The sequence below is a fragment of the Protopterus annectens genome, chromosome 6.part0 (assembly GCF_019279795.1).
Source record: "Protopterus annectens isolate FY-2018-M chromosome 6.part0, PAN1.0, whole genome shotgun sequence".
NCBI lineage: Eukaryota > Metazoa > Chordata > Ceratodontiformes > Protopteridae > Protopterus > Protopterus annectens.
The window spans coordinates 701,566,210-701,592,549 of NC_056737.1; the positions used below are offsets into that span (position 1 = coordinate 701,566,210).

Sequence of the window (26,340 nt, forward strand, 5' to 3'; positions counted from 1 at the left end):
AAATCAGTATTTCTTCTTTCCTAATTACATACTCTGCCACTACTGCCCTAATCTACCACAATATATATCCCTAATCTGTCACAATATATGTTTAATATATTTTCATGTCCTTTAGTCTTAATTTTTCTTCAGAATCATGAGTATACCAATGACCTTTTTATGTATAATCATGGACAGACCCTTGCACCTGGCTTTGTCCAAATATGTAGCCTTCTAAGTCAATCATTCATTTCTTCTTCAGAAATATAATACACCCCCTTGTACAACTTCATTTTTTCTGCATTCATAGCATGCAGTCATTCATTCATAGTCTGAAATCACATTCACCTTATCTTTCCCATTCCCCAGTACTATAAAAGCTTGTATTTGGTCTCTTTTTTTTCAATCACATTTCCCAACCCTGCTGCAATAATCTCATCTATTTCCATTGTCCTCTCATCTTTATCATCCCATGCCCCATCTTCCTTTGCCTAATTAAGTTTCTTTTTCAAATACCTCTTAACTGTCATTGCCATTGCCTGATATTCATTACTTCTTCTAACATCTGTATCCAACAAACTACTCATAAACTGTTTTCCTTCTTATGCCTGCCATGCAAGAAAAGGCACATTTGCTTCCTTTGTCTTATGTAATTCCTGTAAAATTTTTGATTCCTTATGTGAAACCTTTTTTCCAAACATATTTACTTGTGTAATAAACCTTGCTTTGTTATGCCAACACCTGCAGCAGTTTAACTTTCGTAACATTTCTTTGACTTTTGTTCTATTTCATTTCATTCCTCTTAAATTGCAATTAGTTTCCTATACATAATACATTACCATTGCCGATATAGTCATACAGTTGCTGAAACATATCTGCCCTCATACTTAAATCTGTAGCTGCATATACAATGAACAGCCTTAGTTTACAAAAAGTTTGGTCTGGGCAATCCACATGTACAATTTTTCCTGATACTGTTTCATTAAATTCTTCTGCTTTGATAGCACTCCAATGTCCTATCACATCAAATTCCAGAACATTTTTCTGCACCAAGAGAGAAAATGTCCCATCACTGTCTTTTTTAGATTTCCTTTTATTGGTGAACTTACTGGAAAATTTAGAGAATTCCTCTCCACCTGTGCTAATTTCCAACATGGGTTGGTCAGTTTGCATTCTGTAGAGAAATTCCAGTTCAAAGATGTGATAAAGCTGCACTGATAAAATTCTCATCAGTGGCTCATTACCATGCGTCTGAATTGAATATTGCATTGTCATTTCTAACTCAGTGCTTTCCCAATTAGCTTATATATTGTATTAGTAATGGTTTGCCTGAACACACAAACTCACATGCATTCAGACACATCAATACACATTTTTACATGCACACATATCCAGGGCTACAATTCCCCTACCTAATGTACTATGACCACACACACACACACTCACACACACACACACACACACACACACACACACACACACACACACACACACACACACACACACACACGAACAAACACACATTCCGGCATGCATATATATATATATATATATATATATATATATATATATATATATATATATATATATATATATATATATATATATATATATATATATATATATATATATATATATATATATATATATATATATATATATATACATATATATATATATATATATATATACATATGCACATATTGACACACTAACATATACCCACCTTCATTGCTTTATTGGACTTAAAGTGTACAGTAAGTACTTCTATATTAGTGAATGGATGACTGATGTCAAAAGATGATGTTCACTTTTCCCTGTTATATTTAAATTTTCAGAGGGTCCTGCAAACATCTCTGAGGGAAATTTCATGGTCAGTTTACATTAGATAATCTCCCAGACTGCTGCATTAGCATGTTGTCTTCACCCACGAGACCACTGTCCAAGCTAAGCTCCCTGCAAGGGAAAACTATAGTGGTATGCTAGTCTAGGAATTACAAAAGCTTACCATGATGGAAAAATCTTCTGTAATAAGGCTTCTTCATTGAGGTAAGCCTTTCTGAATTCTAGGGCCAGTGTTCCTTAAGGCAGAAAGGTCCAGTCTCATTACCTTCGCCTAATCTGATATTGTTCTTTGTATTTCTAAACTGTCAATATTCATTCACAAAAAACATTCTCATTGTGCCTTTCTCCTTTTTTGCCCCCTCTCCTTCATTCCTTTTATAGGTCTTTACTCTTTTTCAGCAGCCAGCTGTTTTCCTAATATTATGTTTACCTCTATAATAGCTGTAACTTCACTTATGATGGTGTGCTCACCATTTTGTAAAACCTGATAGAAATGAACATCCTCAATATCCTGACCACATTCTGCATAAAAATCCTGTTCTGAAAATATGTCATAAGCCTAGTAAATTATACACAGTCATCAAACAGAAATAAATCAGTGAAATATATAGCTATTGATGTTAACCAGTTAAGTCTGTAAGCCAATAAATGATATCTGCATAACATTTATATATGAATAATTGTAACATTCATTTGAAAAAACTCTTTCCTTTTCATCATGGCAGCTCTTGGAAATATATGTTTTCTGCTTTCCCCATTTCTTTAGGGAATGTGTGAAAAGAAAAGTTGCTGCAGGTGCTGATCTAAGTGTCTCTATTGACAGTCCTTTGAAACGGGATACACATTTTTGTGCAGTTTGCAGTGACTATGCATCGGGTTATCACTATGGTGTCTGGTCCTGTGAAGGATGCAAAGCATTCTTTAAAAGAAGTATTCAAGGTATGTATTTTAACTTGTGTTTGATAAACATGCCAATTTCTTTGGGTACGTTGAACTGCACTGTAAAGAATGAGCAGAAGTTCATGCTGTGTGCATTTCTAAAATTATGTCATTTAGAACATTTTTGCTCTTTTGTTGTGTAAGGTTGAAAAAGATGTTTTGCGAGAACTGAATTACCTTAAAATGAATACTAAAGTAAATAGCATTTACTTGTAAGGAGCATATAAGGACTGCTGAGTAATATGACATAATGGTGTTCTTTTTCCAATGGGAGTTACTCTTCAAGTCATTATTTTTTATTTTGCTTAAAAAGTATGTAGGACAGTTCAGCAAACAATTGTTTTCAACCGCAGGATATGGATTGTAGATGTTTGTAAATAATATTTTTTCCTGTAAGTTCACCAAACAATGTGTCTGTTGCATCTCACAAACAGTAAAAGATAGTACACTCACGGCCAGACATTCCACATTCCCTCATGCGCACACACACACACACACACACACACACACACACACACACACACACACACACACACACACACATCACACATAGATAAACACCAACACATCTAACAATTACACATTCATACGTTCACCTTCCTACCCTAACCCACACATACAACTTGCAAACAATCTCACATACACTCAAACTCCTACCCAAAGCCCTTACAAAACACTCACTTACCTTAGATTCCATGTAAATCCATACACTATGCCGATCAACATCCAAACCTAAGAGTGCACGTCACGTAACATAAAGCCATAACCACAAATTTCAAAATATTCAAATTTGTGATTATGCGCTTTTGACATTTTAATAATTTGCCTTTATGGTCAGGAAATACTGAAATTCGAGATTTCAGTATTTCGCGATTATAAAGGGGACCCATATACATATATGTGTGTGTGTGTGTGTGTGTGTGTGTGTGTGTGTGTGTGTGTGTGTGTGTGTGTATGAAACAATTATTTAATCAGAAAGTAACATTGCTGGCAAAAGATATCCATGTCTAAAATCCACTCTAATATTAAACTAATTAAAACATGTAACTAAACTATAAAACTAAACTATTTTGATATATACGACTATTAGCAGTATAGTATACATTTCACTGACACTGTTAGAAAGTGATTAAAAGTTACCTCAGATCTTAAGTAGAAAAATGCGTGAGGCAACTCATTCATTAACTACATAAATACCTGTTTGTAATTAATTTGTTCAATTGCCTCATCCATCTAAAATGAATGTGAAACAGTAGTCAAAAATAAAAAGCAAATTAGAGAAAAAAGTATTAGATGGAATCCATGGGGCATGCTTAATACTATAGGGAAAGAAAATTCATGCTCTAACTTGTGGCTTTGTCACTCATCTTGAAACTCATTTCCTACACCTGGTATTGCCTACATGCATTTTGTGTTTATACTAACTGAGGATGCTAATAAAGAGCACGGTAAGAATTTTTAGCAAACTAGAAGTATAGATATTTTTAACACTGTGACGCCCATGCTCTGGCCCAGCAATCAAGGAGCCTCAATCCTCACCACTAACACCAGAGAGGGTGTCTCATATATGAGAGGAAAGGATAACAAATACACACAGCAAAATGCAAGTTCCCTTAAGAGCACACAGAGATCACAGTCAGTCCGGGGCTGGTCACTTCCTCACTCTCCAGGTCCCCAATAAGACTCCCCACTGGCACAGCTATAGGGTCCAGATCACAGCCTAGATGGGCAAGCTAAAATCTCCAGCACCCTCTCTGTCCAACCAGTGCTTCGTTTCCCTGCCTAAGTAGCTGACACACACACACTTTGAGATAAGAGCTTATGCAAGCACACAGACACTTCTGGGGAAGGCTGGCACAGGTTCTCCAGCTGTGCCCCTTTTACCCAGACTATACGGTAGTACCCTGCCACAACCCAGCTAATAATTATCAGCTTCTCAAAGGCCCTTAAATGGGTGTCCAATTATTACTGTGCAATATTATTATCCAATTGGTAGATGTGACTAAACAATCAAGGCTTATTAGAGTGACTTGGTACAGTAATCACTATAAATATGCAATAATGCTCTAGAGCTTAAATTATCTATACACAAACCAGCCACAGTTAAAAGGTTTTAAAATATTTAATAATAAATAATTAAAACCACAAGACAATACTTTCTACTATACAGTGTGAGTCAAGAGTTCAGAGATCACACAGAAATACTTAAAATAATTCAGTAGTACAGTTCTGACATCACAGAAAAACACTTAGTCTAATCTTTCTAGCTTCTAGCTATCCCTAAAAGAAAACACAAGTCTAAAATAACTTACTTAAAGAAATCAGGCAGAGTGCTGTGAGTTGGATGATCAAGACAAAAATGCTCAATGCCTTCTGATTTTCTCTGTTTAAATTGCTATTGCAGTTCTGATAAACATTACATCATTCTTTCTCACTTTCCTGGAGTTCCCAGGCTACACATTAACTGCATTTACATTCTTAACATCTCCCTTTTGTTATCTTGCAGCTGGTCAGGAACAGAGCAATAAAATACATTTGCATGTTTAAATCTAGCAATTTTTAACTCTTGGTTAAAACAATAGAAAGAATTTCTTCATCTAGACTTTTCGGCACGACTGTCTGTTTCAAAGGATCACCACATGCTTTACTTTTGTCAGTAGAGTGCACTGTTGTCACATTTATTTCCAGTTCCACATGTAACTGTATTTCTTTACATTTAAGACAACAAGCCTGTAATTTACATTCATATTTACAAATGACAGGATTATCTGCAAAATTCTATCTGGCTAGGCTGGCAGCCTTCACCCCTCTCTACCAGTCTTCACAATCACCATCTTACCCATATCATCAACCATTTATCACCACTCTACTCCTATCATCACACACTTATAACTATTCTACTCACATCATCATGCAAGCATCACCACTCTACTCATAGCATCAATCACTTATTACCACTCTACTCAGATCCTAGGTGATGTATCACCACTGTACCCACATCATCAGTTACTTGTCACCACTCCACTCATACCATTATGCACTTATCACCACTCTGCTTATATAACAAATCACTTATCTCCACTCTACAGATATCTTCAAGCACTTATCAGTTTTCCCACATCATTGGTTTAGAAAACTCTGGCCCACTCCTATCAAGAAGTACTTATCAAAATCCTATCCATGTTATCAATCATGCATCACCACTATATGCCTGTGATCATGCATGTGTTACCAGTCTACTGATATCATCAGCACTTATCACCACTCTGCTCAAACCATCAGTCATCAGTTTCTTAGCTCTACTCTACTCATATAATCAGTCACTTACTGGGGTTTCCCATGTTATCAGTTTAGAAAACTCTCATACCTATAGAGAGGAGAAGCAAACTTCATCTACTGCACACACAAATTTCACTCACAAATCCCATAAACTTCTAGTCTTGCCTAAGCCAAACCCCTAGAAATGAAAATGTTTAGAATTATGATGAAAGAAATATGAAAGAAAACTAATTAAAGGGAAAATATAAAATATGAACATCATCATGGGCAATTTGGACCCAAAACTGAAACTTTAAGTAGGACTAACTGAATATATTGCTAAACTACAATCTTAAAATACTGTATCATAAACCTGCTTACACTAGTAAAACATTATTAAAAATAGATGCTTGATTTGGCAGTACATATACTAAAATTGTGATGATACAGAGAAGATTAGCATTTCCACAGCACAAGGATGACATGAAAATTTGTGAAGTATTCTATATTAAAAAAATGCTAAAAAAGTTCTAGAGTATAAAAAAATACATTTACTTCAGCACATGTATTAGAAAACCATGCACCATGTCTATACAAACTGTGCAATTTTCTATTCAGATTAGATAAAATGGAATTATCGTTGGTGAAACATGACAAATGGCTGCTTTGGAAGGTGGTTGCAGTCTGAATAATTATGGAACATGGCAGCTGAACAAAACAGAAGTTGCAGCATTCTGGGTCATGACACAAACTCAGGAGTGGTGATCAGGGGACTTCGATACATCTAGGCAAAATAGGATGTTGCCATGGTCACCAGCACAATACATTGTCCCCTGGGACCATGAGGAATGTCTGCACATAGCCAGGTGGCACTGCTATTTTACCTGTACATGTATGGACATTTTAACAATAAAGGTTTATTTATGCATACTTATGTATGTGTGATGTCCTTGGTGCATGTGGAGTTTATAACTGTAGGCTGTAGTGCATGGAGAGTTGACTGTAGATGTGCTGACTTCCCTGTGTGCAGTGGAGTATCTTAGAGAATGCATTACTTCTAATGCAGATCTTCACTGAGGTGCCATCAGTTGAGGGAGTGTATATACAGCTCCCCAGTGATGGTAATAGGCACTAATATGCATTTTCATTCAAGATGGAATTCTTCCGTTTGCTGGGTTCGTTTATTTTCAGCCACATGCTGTTACAGTCACTGAATGTAGATACATTCTGACGATTGCCTGTAGTCTTGGCCATCTGTACTTGACATGTTGTATGGAAAATGATCCAGGGACATTAAACTACGCAATTAGCCTACTGAAATCTTTGAAAACCATAATCCAAAGTACAAAAAAAAAGGAAAATGGATAAATTGAATATATAAGTGAGGGTTTTGTTTGATTGATACATGAACTGTCTTGTACTTGTCTTGTACTTAATGTCTAAGAAACTTATTTCATGACACACAAATTTTCCATTTATTATGAAACATGTTCTGTAACCCAGATTTTATGTATCATACATCAGACACCCACGTGTTCCACATTAATTCTCCCAAATGAAAATAAACCCCAGCAAATATATAAAAGGGAAACTGTGGTAAAATGGGTATTAGATAAACGTGAAGTGAAATCATATGGATTTATCAAATTACATTTTGCCAAAACTGTCTTTTCTAATTAAGAGATTTTAATACTTTACAAAGAAACCATTTTGAAATCTATGACTTCAAACATTGAAACAAGTGAAACTAGTGCTGTCAGCATCCTCTGTGTTATTTTCTCAGAATTCTGGATTCTTGGAGTCACCATATGCAGAAAGATAAATGTCCAGGGTAAAACTCCCTGCATGGGGGTTCAACAGGTTGTGGTTGTCAGTGGTATTAATTTGAATATGCTTGTTGAGATCTGGATGTTTAGAAAGGTCACTGTGTTCATATGTTCATTAAAAGAAGGATAACTCAGACAAGTAGGTTTTAATATATCCAGTCACCTAGAGCAAGCAGTGTTCAGGTTTTTAAAACTAATTTTAAATTACTTAAATTGTCTTTATTGATTGATCTTCAACAGATATAGATACTATGCTATGCTATATGTATTTTAGGAAGGTAATGCCACTTTTGAACAAAGACTAATTAGTAAGTGTGAATTTGTCATTTCACTGCATTGATTGTGGAGTTCACTGAAAGGTAACTCAGTAAAGGAGGATTTGTCAAATGTTGCCTTGGCTTGCTTCAGTGGCAGTTATGATCTTGATTTTAAAACATAACAGCTGGAAGTTGATATGGGAATGCAGTCTTGATTAGCATGCATACCATGGATGTAGACAGATGTTTTGAAATGTAGACCAGATTCCAAGCTTGCACCCCTTCGCCCATCAGGCAGCAGTATGTGTCACTTATTTTTATATATTCAATGTACATAATTAAATATGAGAATGTGCAGTAAATATGTTTCTTTAGAAGTATTTAATATAGCAATAACCCACGCCTGGGTGTGGGTAATGCTGGATTTACCCACGGTTGGCGTGGTTTGGTCCCCGGCGAAGCCGAGGGACCAAACAAAGACAACCGTGGGTAATACAGCATTACCCACACCCAGAAGTGGGTTATTGCTATATATGACATTATTTAAGAAAAGAAACTATTACTTTTCTTAAATAATGGCATAGTATAATGCCTGTTTACTGCCCTTCCGCAGATGTCTGGAATCCGCGGCAGTTCTGATGTACTGCACGCCTGCGCAGTACATCAGAGCTGCAGGCAAAAGCAACGGAGAAAGCAAGATCTCCGTTGCTTTTTTTTTTACTGTTTTCACTATGTTAAATGGGTTTAACATAGCAAGACAGTTTTAAAATAAGCAACGGAGATGTCCGTGGCTTATTTTAAAACTGTCTCGCTATGTTAAACCCATTTAACATAGCAAAACAGTAAAAAAAGCAACAGAGATCTTGCTTTCTCCATTGCTTTTTAAAACCTGTCTCGCTATGTTAAATGGGTTTAGCATAGTGAGACAGCTTTAAAATAAGCAACGGAGATCTCCGTTGCTTATTTTAAAGCTGTCTCACTATGTTAAACCCATTTAACATAGCAAGACAGTGTTTTAAAAGTAGAGTTATACTAATGGAAAAAAGTCCGGGCAACCGGACCTTTTTCCATTAGTATAACTCGATTTACAATGTGCACGCTGGCCAATCAGCGTGCACGTTTTGGGGGGGGTCATGGTATAATTAGTAGTAATTCAACAAATATGCAACAGTCTAGGCATGATTATCTTGTCTGATATTTCACTTGTACCCATGTAATTACATGTATGTGTCTGAAGCTTGAACATTTAGGGCTATTATACTGGTAAATGCTGCTCTCATAAATAAATGTGTAAGACATAGTTTAACTTCTATCTGCTTGACTTTGCCCATGATGCTAGGGCCTTTATCTTCTATCATAAAATTGTCATTTCTACCTTTTAAGGGTTATGGATTTTTTCTGTCATACTTATTTTGGTGAGTAGGACAGGTTTGAATTCAATCATTTTATCTCTAATCCATCAAGACTGAGATGAAATAAAATACTTATTAAGCAGGACTTGACAGGTTTTCTACTGTGTGATTTTGGTTTTCTACTGTGTGATTTTAGTGTGTGTGTGTGTGTGTATGTGTGTGTGTGTGTGTGTGTGTGTGTGTGTGTGTGTGTGTGTGTGTGTGTGTGTGTGTGTGTGTGTGTGTGTGTGTTTGTGTAATACTGTTGTATTAACTGCTAACAAACAACTTTAAACACCTCCAACAAAACATATACAACTGTACAAAGAAGGTAGACAAAGCAGGATTACTTTTATGTTATCATAACAGCAGTGCATATGCTTTCACTAAAGCATAAAAATAATTTTGACAAATTGTCCTTAAAGTCTATTATTTTGAAATATTTCAACTTTATTGGCTAGGTAAAGACATAAACCTTAAGTAGGTGGCTGAATATGGAAGGGTTCACCATCTCAAACTGCAGAACACTGGTACAAATCACCAAAGATACTAATGGGGACTCATTAAAGGGCCTAGTATGAACCAGAAAGGCCCTGTGTCCACAATGTGGTATTTTGTGATTCAGAGGCATGTTGGCAACTTTGAGAATATATCTCATTATTGGCTAATTTACATGTTTCTGAATCACAGTTACTACTGTGATGGGCAGATCATTGCTGATCTGCACATCATGCAGTTAACTGCTGTGGCTGCATCATGTAGCCATAGGAATCCCCCTCAGTCAATCTCCCATACATACACAAGTAGATATGCAAATACAAGCACACACTTACACACACACACACACACACACACACACACACACACGATAGTCCCCATGTCAGCCCATGAATTGTCATCTGATCCCTGTACTAGTGTATGTGCCATTATGGCAAAAGAGTTTACAGTACTATGTGGTGGCTAGTGCTTCCTCCACTACTGAACCTTGTATTGCTGTTAGTACTGTTATGGCTGTTGTGTCTCCCCAAATCACAGATCCCTGTACTACTTTCAATTTTAGTAGAAGGACACAGACTTTTACCTATGTTTATTACTGCAATATGGTGGGACTGACAATACTGATCTACATGTCTGAGCAATATCAAAAATTACTCTGTATGTGGATGCCTTCTTGGAAGCAGTATCGGGAGAGAATGTATACGGCTAATTAGCATATGCCTCTCCCCTGGACTGCTTCATTAGCATACTGCATGCCCACGGAGCCAGCCTTACCTGCTGTTGCACATCTTTGTGCTACAGCACTGTGCACACACCATGTTAGGTCTGTTTCTGAATTCCAAAAGGTTGCCGCAATGTGTACGCGAAGGTATATACATTATGGTATCTTTATAAATCACACACGCGCGCGCACACGCACGCACAGATGCACACACATGCACACACACACACACACACACACACACACACACACACACACACACACACACACACACACACACACACACACTCACGCACACTATTTAATCAAGACCAGTCCTCTTCCACACAAACGTTTCATATTCTTTACCCAAGAATTCTTAACTCATTACATCCGAGTGATGCCTCCTGGTGCATATGCAGTTACCTCCTGCTGACGCCCCTAGACATCAAGTATTGCTTGTTCATATTTTTGTTTCAAAATCATGATATGTACAAGTTTTTAAAAGCTTTCATCTTAAAGCTTACACAATGGCAAACAACTGCATTAATAGTTGATCTCTGTCTAGTGCAGGTAAAGAGATATTAACTATTGTTTTCATGATAGTAATTTGTATAGCTATAATTTTCACATTTCTCTAAATATCTCTACAACCAAGTAACACAGACAGAACTTCTTAGCCTCATATGAAGCTCTCAGCTAGACGAATAAGACGGTGCTGACAGTATGTGTGTAATTTGAGGGATTGCTGAGATATTGTAAGTTGTTTACAAAATATTACAAACATAATAGTAACTGTATTTACTGTGACTTATAAAATTCAGTTTAAGACCTAGAACCTAAAGAAGACTGCCACTATAAAAACAATTTGTGTTGAAGAATTTGCCATTTATACTTCTTCATAACCCCTATGGTTCCAGAGATATGAGCATTTGTTTGAAATGGGAGGACATAATTTGATTCTGTGAAAAGGCTTATGCTCCGCCCATTAGAAGTTAAGTGCAAACTTTCAGAGCTCCATTGGAATGAATGAGTTAACAAAGCCAAAATTAATGGGGGGAACAAAGGACCAACATCAGGGACAGATTTAAAATATTGCTCTTAAAAACCTAAGTTGCTACAATAAAAGTTTTGATTTAACCTGCATTTTCTGATGGACATGAAGTGTGAAACTCATTTAGGGAATACAGTCTTCAATTGTGTGACAGAAATCCACATTTTTATAAGGAACAGACCAAATATATCAGGCAAAAATCTGAACATTCTACAAAATTATGCACAGTTGAGAAGTATGCTTTCATAGGGAAAGTAAGTGAGTGTCATAGTAGGATAAGGGGCTGTCTGCATCCTGCACATAGGCTTCTCTTATTTACTTCAAAGAGAGATACTGTAATGCAGCTCCAGTTATCTTCAGTGGTCTTTTTTATTGTACATGTGAGCTCTCATGAGCACTACAGAATAATCTATATATTCATATGGAGCTAAGTTTCCATCCCTCGCCCTCATAATATATTTTCTAGCCATTTTTTCCTAGAACTTTGGATCTTTGTTCCACAAACATACTTTCTATTTTACATAGAAGACTCTCAAGATGTGTCCTATGATTTCCTATTTTTTTTTGTCCAGCAAGTGACATTTAAGCATTGTATTATAAAGGAGGACATTATGGCATGGCATGTTTAACTGAGTTAATTCTGCGACATCCTGTTCTATATTTAACCTATTCTGCATGAATGGGGGACACCCCATCTTTCTTAATGGAAATAATAAGTGGTAAGAAATGGCAGTACTAACCTTCTTTGTGGCAGAGCTGTTATAAACCACAGTTACCTAAAGGACCACTATGGTCAAAAATTTAAAACATATTTTAATTTGATGGTCCCTGCTATGCTGCTGTCTCAGCAGCAGTGTGAGTAGCTATTCTTCTTCTTCTTCTGTTTTTTTTTTTATTTATTTTGCACTAGATTGGTCTGAATGGTAATGCATAACAATGTGATTTTGCTTTTCAGACATACTTTTGTATCCTTCTTGTGGTATTGCCATGGGAAAAGGTATCAGTAACTGTCCTCCACCTTAATAATAATAACAGTAATAATAATAATAATAATAATAATAATAATAATAATAATAATATTTTGGCACTGCAACATTTAGCAGAAGTCTATAAAACTGCAGCCCCATTCACTTATGTTGATTTGAAGTACAACTATGAAATTGATTCATTATTGTGAATGCAAAATTGAACAGGCTTATAGCAGTGTTGTCTTTCAGACTAGCTGCTTTCACTGCATCGCTGAACCTATAATCCAGGCTCTATCACTCACCAGTCAGTTCATCTGATACTTAGCAGGTTGTCAGCATGCATACCTCACCTCCTGCAGCTACCAAACCAACAACACATAAACCTATATATGTGTAAGTCCTTACCAGAAGCTTACCTAAACATCAGAGACCTCGTAAATACAATCACAAACACGATTCACATAATACATCCTCTGAATAAAATAGTAGACATAATATATCACACAACAGCGTCTCACCAGAAAGGCATAACACAAATCAGTACTTTTCCGTTATCAGGGCAACACTTTCAATACGATTGTTCAGCTGTAATCCTGTTCCTTAACATGTCTGTTAACCACATATATGTGTAAAAATTATTTGTTTTAATAGTACATTTTAAGAAATAGAACTTATTTTTAATTTTTACAGACATCTAGTTAATACATGTGTTAAGGTAGTAGATTACGGCTGAACAATTGCATTGAACATGTTGCCTTGATAAGTTACAGAGAGAGAAAGTAAAAAATAAATAAATACATCAAATTTGGAAAACATGTCTTTTTTTTCCAATAGTTATAATATGCTTAGCGTTGTAAGATAACAATATATTTTTACATCCTAGCAATGGTTCTTTCCTTGTCAGTGAAGCCTAGCTAAATCAGTACCTGAGGCTTTTAAAAAATGATTACTGCCGAACAGCTGCAAGATGCGAACTAAGTGTAATTACACATTTGGATTAGGACTTTATGAAGAATATGTTTAATAGTATGCATATTATGCCTGTTATGGAAAAATACATTTTATAGTATGTATATTATGGAGAAACTGATTTTTTTTTTTACTACACTACCGGCCAAACACTTTAAATGCGGTTCCTGAGCTCCGAATCCATTGTCAAAGCATGTCTTTTTGATGTTAATCTTAACAGGTTCATGTAAAATAATTACATGGATAATATTTAAAAAAAGAAGCTGTAACACACCTGTTAAGATTAACATCAAAAATACATGGTTTGACACTGGATTTGGAGCTCCACAACTGCATAGAAAGTGTTGCCCCGATGGAAAAATACCCACAAATCAAACATCTTAGTCATAGGCAACTCTATTACGAGACACACAGATCTACCTCTCACCAAGTTGGATAAGGAAAAAGTCACGGTCAGCTGTCTGTCAGGTCCCAGGATCCACCACATCACACAAGTACTCTAGTCTCTCAACAGCAGACACTGTTATGACTCCATCATAGTCCATGTTGGTGTGAATAACTTGACTATATGAACTATATACATGGACTATATGAAGAGAGACATGACTGAGCTCTCTAATTATGTGTCTCAGGCAGGCATGTCCCTAGACTCCAAATGCAGCTCCAGACAAGTGACAAGTGGAGTACCTCAGGGTTCAGTCCTGGGACCTCTCTTGTTTGGCATCTACTTCTCTGAAGTACAGGCCAACACTAAGGGACTTCAGCTAACAAAGTGTTCAGATGACTGCAAACTAGGAGCCATTATCGAATCCCCAAATGATGTGGATACTCTACAAAAGGGCCTTACAGAAACAGATGATTGGTGCCAGAGCCATGGGCTCAAGCTCAATGCCAAGAAATGTATAGATATCACCTTTGGGAAAAAACATGTACCCGTGAATTATCACATAGGTGGCAGTACACTAAACACCAAAAGTGTGATAAGAAACTTAGGGACACAGGTGGACAGTGGTCTCACCTTCAATAACCACATCGCCACAACTGTCAGGAAATCCTTTTATGTGGCACACCTCATCACTAAGGGCTTTTCATCCAGAAAAAAAGGAGGTCATTGTCCCACTGTACTCATCCCTCATTAGACCCATTATAGAATACAACGCCCCATTTGGTATGTACTTCTCAAGACATCTGCAACAACTGGAAAGGCTGCAGAAATATGTCACTAAAAGAATCACAGGCCTAAAGCAGATGCCCTATGCTGATCGCCTTAAAAAACTCCAGCTATACTCTGTCGCATATCGTCTACTCCGAGGTGATCTCTGCTTAACATCCAAGGCCATGTCAAACCCAGAGCTGCTGGACATGCTACACTTAAAGAAATTCCAATCCCTCAGAGCCATATGCTCCAGGGATATAAATCTTGTCATCACAATAAACAAAACATGCTGGAGGGATAGGTTCCTGACCCAGAGACTCCCCAGACTCTGGAATAGACTTCCCATACATGTCAAGCAGAGTGCCTCTTTGGCCCTCTTCAAAAGGAACCTTGATGATTGGATGGGAGAAAGGAAATTCACCTCGGGGATCACGTCAGTCGCCCTGCTAGACAGGGATCCAGGGAAGTATATAGTGTGGGAAGAAATAGCCAGGGAATTGTTATGGCTAGGCTTGTATAGGCCCTAGGGCCGATAGCCTAGTACCAACCTATGAACCTATGAATCTTAAGCAGCATTTCTCCTTTGTCTAGGATGATATCTCAATACAAACAAAAAAATGATTGACTTCAGCAATTGACTTAGCTCTGGTGTCATTCAAAGCGGATCCAGTATCTCTCAGCCTGGAATGACATGGTCAACAGATCTTGATGTTTTGCCACAGATTGTCTTCACTGGGATTTCGGTTACTGGCTAAGGCTCTTGCCACCCCCATAGTGGCTTTGTTAGGCAATGTCACAAGAACAAAATTTCTGACGTAAAAATAACCTCTAAAAACAACCTTAGGGTTATTCTGCTAAATGCTGGGAGTCTAAACCAGAAACTGCAGTCACTGGAAGCAGTCCTCACCTTGGAAAATGCTAGCATTTGTACAGTCACTGAGACCTGGTTAAAGGCTGCAGATAGCACCCCAGCTATACCAGGTTACATTTCCTTCCACACGTTCAGACCACATACTGAAGGTGTGAGAACTAAAGGAGGTGGTGTATCAATATTCATTAAAGTTAAATACACATCTTGATTGGTTAAACAGCACAATTCCCTTGAATTACTTCAGGTGCAATTGACTGTAGGTAAAACCCCTCTTCAGGTCATTGCCAGCTATAGGACCCCTTCCATGAATCAGGACATCCCCTCAGCCCACTTAGATCTATTTAAGTCAATCAAGATACAACCAAACACCCTGGTTTGGGGTGACTTTAATTACCCATCCATTGACTGGGTAAATTATACGTGTTATAACTCATTTGCTCAAAGGTTCCTGGACCTCGTAAACTCCAATGCCCTGGACCACCTGGTTGACACACCCATAAGGGGCTCAAACATCCTGGATCTGGTGCTCATCAACATGGGGGACCGCTGCATCACCCCCAGTGTGTGGCCATTCCTGGTGAGATTTGACCACAAATCAGTCTTGTTAGAAGTAACTATAACACAAGACCCCCCCCTTAGCAACAACTAGACTAAAAAACTTCTCCAAAGCCAGTTACAGCCTCTTACATGGCAGCATAAATAGCTTTATAGCCCCTCCACCCACTGATGGAACAGACACTTATGCTAAGTTATATACCAATGCTTTACACGAGCACCTGTGCAATTGTATTGACTCTGCTGTACCTGATAGAACCAAATCAAGATCTTCAAGGAAAAACAAACCTGCCTGGTGGACAACTGCCATAATAGGCTATACAACAGGAGAAAGAAATTGCTGTCTAAGAGTAGGAAGGAACAGTCTCAAAACTGGAAACACTCCCTCCTCAACTTAAACAAGCAAATAAGACTCCTAGTGAAGTCCTCCAAAGCTAACTATGAATCCAAATTAGCTTCCCTAGCTAAGGATAACCACAAGGCATTCTTTAGTTACATCCGTAACCTGAAAGGTAAGGTCCAAATTTGCACTGAACTTGTAGTTAATGGTACTACATATGCAGAACCCATGTATATAGCAAACCTGCTGGTTGACATGTTCACTGAAAACTTCAATCTCCTGTCCCCACCTCATATACACCAAAGCATCCCTAAAACCTGTCCCCCACCTAGTATCTCTGAGGAGCAGGTCTTAAACGTTGTCTGCAAGGACAAAACACAGTCTCTCTGGGACCAGACACCATCCTGGGCTGTGTTCTACATGCGTTAAAAAAGGAATTAACATCACCATTGGGCATGCTTTTCAATCACAACCTATGTACTGGCTTCATCCCAGTGGAATGGAAAACAGCTACCATCATCCCTTTGCACAAGGGGGATGCATCCACAGACCCCAGGAACTATAGACCAATTAGCCTGATCAGCCTTATCTGCAAGGCCATGGAATGAATCTTCATGGATGCTATTAACAAAGATGTAGGAAATCTTCAAATGGTCAACCCCACCCAGTTTGGCTTTGTCATGGGGAGATCATGCCTGTTAAACTTGATGGACTTCTTTGAGACAGCCACCACAGCCCTAGATGAGGGAAAATCTGTCCATATGGCCTACTCTGACTTAGCCAATGCCTTTAACATAATTCCTTACTCAGTCATCATTGATAAACTCACCCAGCTGGGTATTAACCCATTTATTGTCAGGTGGGTTGCAAACTGGCTCACTGATAAAACTCATACGGTCAAAATAGGAGACTGCACCTCCTCTAGCAAACCCGTAACCAATGGTGTTCCACAGGGATCTGTTCTGGGACTCCTACTGTTCGGAATCTACTTCTCTGAAGTACAGGATAAAACTAAAGAACTGTGGCTGACAAAGTTTGCTGATGACTGCAAACTGGGAGCGATCATTAAAACTCCTAGCAATGTCAAAATCCTGCAAAAAGGTCTTACGCAGACTAATGACTGGTGCCAAAGTCATGGTCTTAAACTTAATCCAAAAAAATGCAATCTGGTGTAAATCTTAATTTTGCCCTTGACAGATGGGTCCAGTTCTGATATCAGAAGCAACTCAGCCATTACTACAACTCGTGCTAGCCAAAAACTCTTGAGCTTCACTTCTACACACAATCCCTGTCTCACAATTACCTCAAATCTCATTTGCCACTTTTCCAAAATGGTCAAGTTTTGCCAGTGCTTTCGAGTTTCAGTGGGTTTAGGCAAATTTTCATTTTATTTCTTAGAGAATTCTATTTCTTTCTCTCTACTTGATCCTCCACCATATACTTTAATATTTTATATCTTTCCCCTTTTTTCTTACACATAGTGTAACCTTAAATATCATTCTTGATATTCTTTCCCTGTACGTTAGTGTAGTTTCTATAACTATCATCACTGATAGTTTTCCCCTTTCACTATCTTTCTCTTACAAAAAAAAAAAAACTTCTTTCCTCTCTCCCTCTTTCCTAAGCTTTCTGTGTGAGTGCACATACGAGTGAGTGTCTTCCAGCTGTAGTTTTGTTTGACATGACTGAGAAATGTAAGGCCCCTTCTAGCTTTAAAAAATGCCAGAAATGCAGCCACAAAATTCCATCATCTGATTTCCATTCCCTTTGTGTCTATTGCTTGGCTCCTGTTCATTTGCAAGAGGACTACAACATATGTCATGGGTTCATTCATCGAGCCCTTGTTGAAAGATGAAATAAACTTATTTTGAAAAGCTTGATTCCCTTAGCCTTTAACTCATTATATCTGAGTGGCGCTTCCAAGTACATCTCCAGTTACATCCTACTGATGTCTCTAGGCATCAAATATTACTTGTTCATATTTGCATTAATAATTACAAAACCATGCTGCATACAAGGTATCAGAAGGCTTTATCTTGAAGCATACATTGTGCAGTATAAATCTCCGTATGGTCCCTGAAGAGTCTGGCAGTCAAATAAAACAGTCAGTATGATAAAAACACTGCAGAACTCACCACCAATACTGGAATGCACCTTTATTAATGAACAGAACAACAGATAAGCGCTTTCACGTACGAAGTACGCTTCTTCAGATCTACTTTACTGAACTCACATTCTACTTTATATACACTCAAATTGAAACTGGTGCATTGTGTAATTATTCAATTAATCAATTGATCAATCTTGTTAAAAACATCTTTAAAAGGGGGACACACTGAAACTTTAAACTAACAAAAGCTTGTAAAACCATAGACATATGGTGAGTGTCTATTCAATCAAAACTCACAGTCAAATGTCATTTAATCAAATACATCAATCATAAAATATGTAATAACATAAATGTATATATATATATAAAAAGTATATATAGGAAAATATATATATATATATCAATATTTAATATGTATTTATATAAATATAATAAATATGATAAATATAATAAATATAAATAATTTATCTATCTATACCTTTATAAAACTATTGCTATATAAATATATACCAAAAATATGAATGTATATGTAACAGCAATGGTATCTCTATCTTTATTTGATGTATTTTACATAATGAATAGAGTAGTATGTGTTTTAAATCTACTTTTTGATATATTTTGATATATGCATAGCTCCATGTTTTATTAATTTACTTATTTATCTGTCATACATATATGTATTTGTTGACCAGCATCTTTTGATCATATTGATATATGTTTTTTGTCCTGCATTTGATCTAATGTATAATGTTCAGAATCCACATGAGTTAAAGTTACATAGAGTCTCCTATTAGTTTTAAGTAGCTCTGAGCAGCCAAATAGGCTTTTTTCACACCTAATACACATCTTAGATATTAATTTTTTACTGTAAAATATAGATTATTTATGTTATGTTATACTCACACATTCATTTAGTGTATATAGATTTTTGTTTCATTTTATACACATTTTACATATATTTTATATATATTTCATATTTCATATTTATGATAGTAGTTTTAGATATATGTGTTTATACATCTACATGTTTACATATGTATATATTTTGTTATGAATGGAATAGTAGTTCACAATCTTTCTTCCTATGTTATATATATTTTTGGTATATATTTATATAGCAATAGTTTTATAAAGGTATAGATAGATAAATTATTTATATTTATTATATTTATCATATTTATTATATTTATATAAATACATATTAAATATTGATATATATATATTTTTTTCTATATATACTTTTTATATATATATACATTTATGTTATTACATATTTTATGATTGATGTATTTGATTAAATGACATTTGACTGTGAGTTTTGATTGAATAGACACTCACCATATGTCTATGGTTTTACAAGCTTTTGTTAGTTTAAAGTTTCAGTGTGTCCCCCTTTTAAAGATGTTTTTAACAAGATTGATCAATTGATTAATTGAATAATTACACAATGCACCAGTTTCAATTTGAGTGTATATAAAGTAGAATGTGAGTTCAGTAAAGTAGATCTGAAGAAGCGTACTTCGTACGTGAAAGCGCTTATCTGTTGTTCTGTTCGTTAATAAAGGTGTATTCCAGTATTGGTGGTGAGTTCTGCAGTGTTTTTATCGTATTGAAGCATACATTATGGCAAACACAACTGTATCGATATTTGATCTCTGTCAATGAGTATTTGTTAGAATTGTGAGATGATAGATTAATTTTTTAAAGGCTCAAGCCTTACCCACTGGGAGTTAAAGGAACACACTCAAGAGATGTACTGGAGGGAGTGAGTTAATGAAGCCTTATCTACTGCAGACAAAGCCAAAATTGATCTTTCCTCCCCTTCATCTTCATCTCAGGGGACAAAGGACACAAGAGGAATGTCTGAGTTCTGACTTCTCTGTCAGTTCCGAGACATAAGAAATTGAAACTCTCAGTTCTAAAATTATCTTCGGAACCGGTGGCCTCTGACTTTAAACTACTGGTGTTCATAGGTTCATAGGTTCATAGATTAGTACTAGGCTAACTGCCCTTTTGGGTCATTTGAAGCCTAGCCATTTACCCCATGCGAGAATCAAACCCTGCACCTTGTGTCTTTAAGGTAAACACCTTAACCATTATGTCATCCTCCCATCTATTGCTGTCACAAGCTCTTCAATGTCGAAGGCCCCAGTGCAAGTCAAAATTTCTGCTTCTCCTACCATGACAAAAATTTCTGATTCAAAGGAGATTTTTCCAAGAACTTCCTATATACCATCTGTAGACCTTTTTGCTGGTGAGCTTCCAGAAGTTTTTCTGCAGAGGCCTAAATCTCCTTCAACTTAATCTATCCATTCTAACAAGTCTTTCTCAACTCAATGTGGAGACACTGGTGAATAAAATCTTGTGGGTTAGAGCACTAACAAGCCCTCTTTTGGTTCTGACCCCTTCGAGTCTTGGAACTGAGCCTTCTTTAACTTCATTGACCACTCCTTCTCTACCCTAATCTGAGGTCTTAGAGGCATCTGTTCTGAATCTCCCAGCACCAATTTTACCAGTTTCTGAGATTTTCACATCTTCAGAACTGGCAATCCCCCTGAGCTCTTTGGCAGCTTCAGAACTGGAGATCTCTCAGAGCTATAGCTACCCTGTCAGTTCTGGAGGGCAGGACTCGACTCCAGGTTTTTCAGAGCCATCCCTGTTCCTCACAGAGCTTTGGCTTGAGTTAGTTCAGCTCCAGCTTCTGTCGTGAGTGTCGGTTCTTCAGAGTGGGGAGTGAGCCCAGTCCAAAGGCAGTCTACCTCAGTTTCAGGCTCCCTTCCCTCTTCGAGGGAGGATGGCCTTTGAGGCAATGGAGAGGGGCCCTCTCATTTACAGTGACTCAGTCAATTCCTTCCTCCTCAGATTAGGTAGCCCCCTCTGGCTCTGTTATTCCACCTGCCTCTTCACTTGAACAGTGGGTGCTGAAGTATCAGGTTTGTCAGACTCAGGTTCTGTCATCTTCTGACACCTCTCCATATTATCCCCTGAGGAGTTCCCTCAGATAAAGAAGTGCAAGAGGAAGCACTTAGATTTTTCCCAGGAATCAAGTCACAGAGGACACAGATTTTGATGAGGTGGAGGAGTCCCCATGGTCACCACCTGAATATGTCTCATTTGGAGACCTCCTAGAAATTTTAAAACAAAGGGGTGGCTGGAAGTCCCAAAACCATTCTTTGGAGGAATCTGTTTACCTGCAGGCTTTTTGCACCCACCCAGCTACCTCTTGGGTGACCCCACCCACAGATGAACTCATTCACTTGATTTCACAGCAGACGTGGAAGACTCCACTCACCAGTGAACCCTTCTCCAAGAGACCTGACAAAATATTATCTGTGCCTGAAGGTAAACAGTTCTGGGCCAGGGGTTTAGCAGTGGATGCCATGGTTGTAGTGTCCACCACAAAAAGGAACATGCTGAGGAGAGTCCATCTGTCTATCTGCCCAACAGGGAGTCTCGGGCTATGGGCAGATTTGGGAAGCAGGTTTATGCTTCATTGACCTTCACTATAAGGTCTTTAAACTTCTTGGCACACTTTACAAGGCTTCAACGGAATCTGACGTAGGCATTGTCAGATACCCTGGTGGGAGATGAGGGAGTCCAAGAGAAAGTGGCTTCCCAGCTAGCCACCCTGGAGTCTGTCTAATTTGTCCTTGAGGCTAATCGCACATACATCCAAAGGGACTTCCAGAGCAGCAGGCACATGTGTAGCCATAAGGAGACATGCCTGGATGTGCCTATGTGACTTTGCAGAACCATTCAAGTCTTCTTTCATCAATGTTCCCTTTGACAGAGCATCTTTGTTTGGCCCAAAAGAGACTTTATCCAGGTATGAGAACGATGGTAAGACCCTTTCTGCTGTGGGCATACATTTATCCACTCCCCAAAGGTCCTTTTCTAGGAACCATAGGAGTGGTGGAAAAATGTGGCTCAAAAAATCCCAAGGGCCTTTCTAAGACACATGTTGGGGGAGTTCCCCCAGGGGCAGAAGGGGGAACCAGAATAGAAGACGCCATCCTCAAGGCAGAGAAACCAGGGCTTCAGGGATTCCTTTTCAGGGAAGCCCTTTCAGCACTCCTGAAGAGAGGCCCAATTGTCTTCCTCTGGAGGCAGTTGTGGGATGCTTGTCCTTGCACCTAAGTGGTTGGCTAAACATAGCAGCAGATTCCTGGGTGCAACAGATCATATCCAGTGGCTATATCATTCCCTTTTCTCATCCTCCCCCTGTGCACAAGAAAATTCCTGATGTTCCACCCAATCGGAGTGATTCAGCAGTGCAAGAAATTCAGAAACTGCTGGACAAAAGAGTCATCCAAGAAGTCCCACCAGCCCAGAAAGGATCCAGAATCTACTCAAGATTCCTTTTAGTGCCAAAAAAGACAGGGAACTGGAGATTGATTGTGGATCGCAGCATGCTGAACAAATCAGTTTGGCAAAATTCCAGATGGTCACAGTACAGTCAGTTCTTCCCTTTCTGAAAAAAGGTGACTAGATGTGCTCAATAGATCTTCAGGATGCGTATTACCACATAAAAATGGACAAACCATCCAGGAAGTTCCTCCACTTCTGGCTAGGAGTCAGTCATTACCAATTCAGAGTACTGCCCTTTGGCCTCACCACAGCCCCCAGGGTGTTCACCAAATGCATGGCAGTAGTAGCAGCTCACTTGAGACTGAAAGGATTCCAGGTGTTTCCATACTTGGACGACTGGCTTATAACCACTTCGACCAGGCATCAGTTGATAGTAACCAGAGATTACACTCTCAGTATCTGTGCCCTTCTGGGGATTATGGTAAATCTCAAGAAATCCTAATTGACACCAACACAAAATTTAGAATTCATAGGGGCTGTACTAAATACAGTGAAAACTATAGCATCCCTTCCTTCAGAGAGGCTTCATTGAATTATGGTACAAGTTCAAAAGATAATCGGCAGAAAGAGGTTTCCTGCTCAAATAGTTTTGCAAACTCTAGGGTCAATAGCAGCATCAAAAGCTCTAGTACCTCTAGCCAGGTTTCATATGAGAATTCTGCAATGGCTACTAGCTTCTTAGTGGTCTGTCCTTCACCAACCCTTGTCAGAGCAAATTCTGTTCACCAGTTATTGCAAGAGTGATCTTCTTTGGTGGATGGATTTCAAACAAATTCTCCATGGTCGACCTTTTGTTCTTCCAGATCTCACAGCCATAGTGACCAAGGATGCCTCCCAAATGGGGGTGGGTGGGCATTTTCTGGGCAAGAGTGTCCAAGGCACTCATTCCCATTAGAGGCCAACTTGCACATCAATGGCCTGGTGCTAAGAGTGGTGATTCTAGCATTGCGGGCCTTTGAGACAGCTCTTCCTCAGGGGACAATTTTAATTCAGTCAATATGTCAGCAGTTTCGTACATCAATGAGCAGGGAGGAACCAAGTCTTACTCCCTTTGTCAAGAAGCCCTCAGAGTGTGGCATTGGGTGATCTCTTCCAGCTGTCTTCAAATAGTAATGTACATTCCAGGGAGTTCCAGTGTGATTGCAGTCAAACTGAGCAGATGCATCCTTCAGCCTTATGAGTGGTCTCTCAATCCAGAAGTGGTGAAAATGATCTTCCATCAATGGGGTCGACCTTGCTGCAATGTATCTTTCCTTCCCCCAAAATAATAAGTGTAGCAATTACACTGCCCTGCCCCCCCGGGACGTCACCCAGAGATGCTCTCCGCCACAATTTCCCCCCAGTCTCATGTATGCCTTTCTCCTAATACCTCAAATTCCAAAATTCTTACAGAAAGCATTCAGGTTGAAAAGCGCAGTAATCCTCATTGCACCATTTTGGCCTCAACAGCGTTTGTTCCCCTTCCTTTGGCCTTTTCTGATTCGACAACCATAGATTCTGGACCCAGTCCCAGAATGTATATCCTAGCCAGATGGATTTTTTTCACCAGGACATTTTGAACCTCAAGCTGACAGCATGGTTCTTCCCATCCCATTACTTGCAAGGTGCCCTAATATTTCCTCCCCAGTATGCTGCATCATTTTGTTGGCTCATAAACCTTCCACTTGTAAACTGTACTCTAGCAAATGGAAGAGATTTACTATATGGCCCCATAAAAAACATGTTAATCCCTGTTCTGCTTCTATAGAGCATATTTTAAATGTTTCAGCCTCTCTTTTCCATGCTGGAGTTTCCACTTCTACCATCAGATTACAATTAGCTGCAATTTCTAATTTCCATGATGGATTGGAAGAACATTCTTTAGCCTGTCATAAACTTTGTAAATCATTCCTAAGAAGCATGCTTTTGTTGAATCCCCCTTTCAAAGATCCAGTACCTCTTTGGGATCTAAACTTAGTGTTCCAGGCCATAATACATTCTCCCTTTGAGCCCTCTGCAGAATGTAATCTGAAGTTTTTTGTCTTGGAAGACACTGTGTTTGATTGCCATAACCTTTGCCAGAAATTTCAGAGATCCAGGCCTTGTCATCTGAACCTCCTTATCTGATTTTTCACAAGGATAGAGTTTCTTTATGAACAAACCCCTCCTTTCTACCCAAGGTAGTCTCAGAATATAACATAAATCAAATGATTAATTCAACAGTTTTCTTTCCAAACTTTTCCAACAAAAGTGAATATTCCTTACATTTCCTTGATGCTCATAGACGATTACATTTCTATCTTCACAGAAGAAAAGACATTCGAAAATCAAATCAACTATTTGTTTCCTTTTCCAGTGCAAAGTTGGGTAAGCCAGTCAGCAATGTAACTCTGGTTAAATGGCTGAAAGACTGCATTTCATTTATCTATAAGAACATATTAACCTTGCCTAGGCCTATGAAAGCACATTCTACAAGCTCTGTAGCCACCTCGGCAGTTTTCCAGTCTAGAGCTTTGATGGACGATATATGTGCAGCAGCTACTTGGGCTTCTCTCCATACCTTTATTACTCATTACAGATTGGACTTGGTCTCTAGGAGAAGAGTGTCTTTTGGTTCGATGGTGCTCAAGAATATCCTTCCGTGAGTTCACCCAAGATTTTTGGTAGAGGGGACTCTGTCCCATCTGTCAAGGATAAAATGAAGATTGACAATATCAGATAACTTACTATAATATTCCATCTGTGTAGTCTATCTTAATTTGTCCTTCACTCCCCTCCCTTCCTCCCCAGACCTTTAAAGATTTTTTGTTAGAATGGATTATATATCCTTGAATTATTATGATTTTTCAAGTACAGTAGATATGGCTTCCATTTGGGCTTCCTTTCTAATATATATATATATATATATATATTCATACACTTTTCTGCAAACTCAATCTGAAGTAATTGTGAGAGTGGGATTGTGTGTAGATGTGATATGCGAGAGTTTTTGGCTGGTGCGAGCTGTGGTAACAGCCGTGTCAATTCCGATATCAGAACTGGACCCATATGTCACGGATAAATGAAGATAAACAATGCAGATGGAATGTTATGGTAAGTACATAACTTCTTTTTATCATCCCCTTTGGCATGGGAGATGTTCCTGCAAACTACAACATCAATAGCAAGGGTTCCTACTATATAATCGAAGGCACAATCATTTGAATGTGTCTTGATCGAACTTGAAATCATGAAACAGCAAAATAGTGAAACGGCATATAAGTGACTTCTTTCCCTG

General features: G+C 38.2%; 1 protein-coding gene and 1 non-coding gene across 4 annotated transcripts in view; both read left to right on the forward strand.

Moving 5' to 3' along the window:
- Nucleotides 1-26,340, forward strand: part of ESR2 (estrogen receptor 2) — a 2,041,892-nt gene that overhangs the window by 835,528 nt on the left and 1,180,024 nt on the right. For all 3 annotated transcript variants that reach the window (XM_044074389.1, XM_044074391.1, XM_044074390.1), the window contains one exon: nt 2,591-2,763. In XM_044074389.1, the coding sequence (XP_043930324.1) occupies nt 2,591-2,763 (173 nt within the window). The remainder of the gene's footprint in view (nt 1-2,590; nt 2,764-26,340) is intronic.
- LOC122805105 lies at nt 6,428-6,534 on the forward strand. Its single transcript, XR_006365315.1, has one exon. It is a non-coding gene; the product is annotated as a U6 spliceosomal RNA (small nuclear RNA).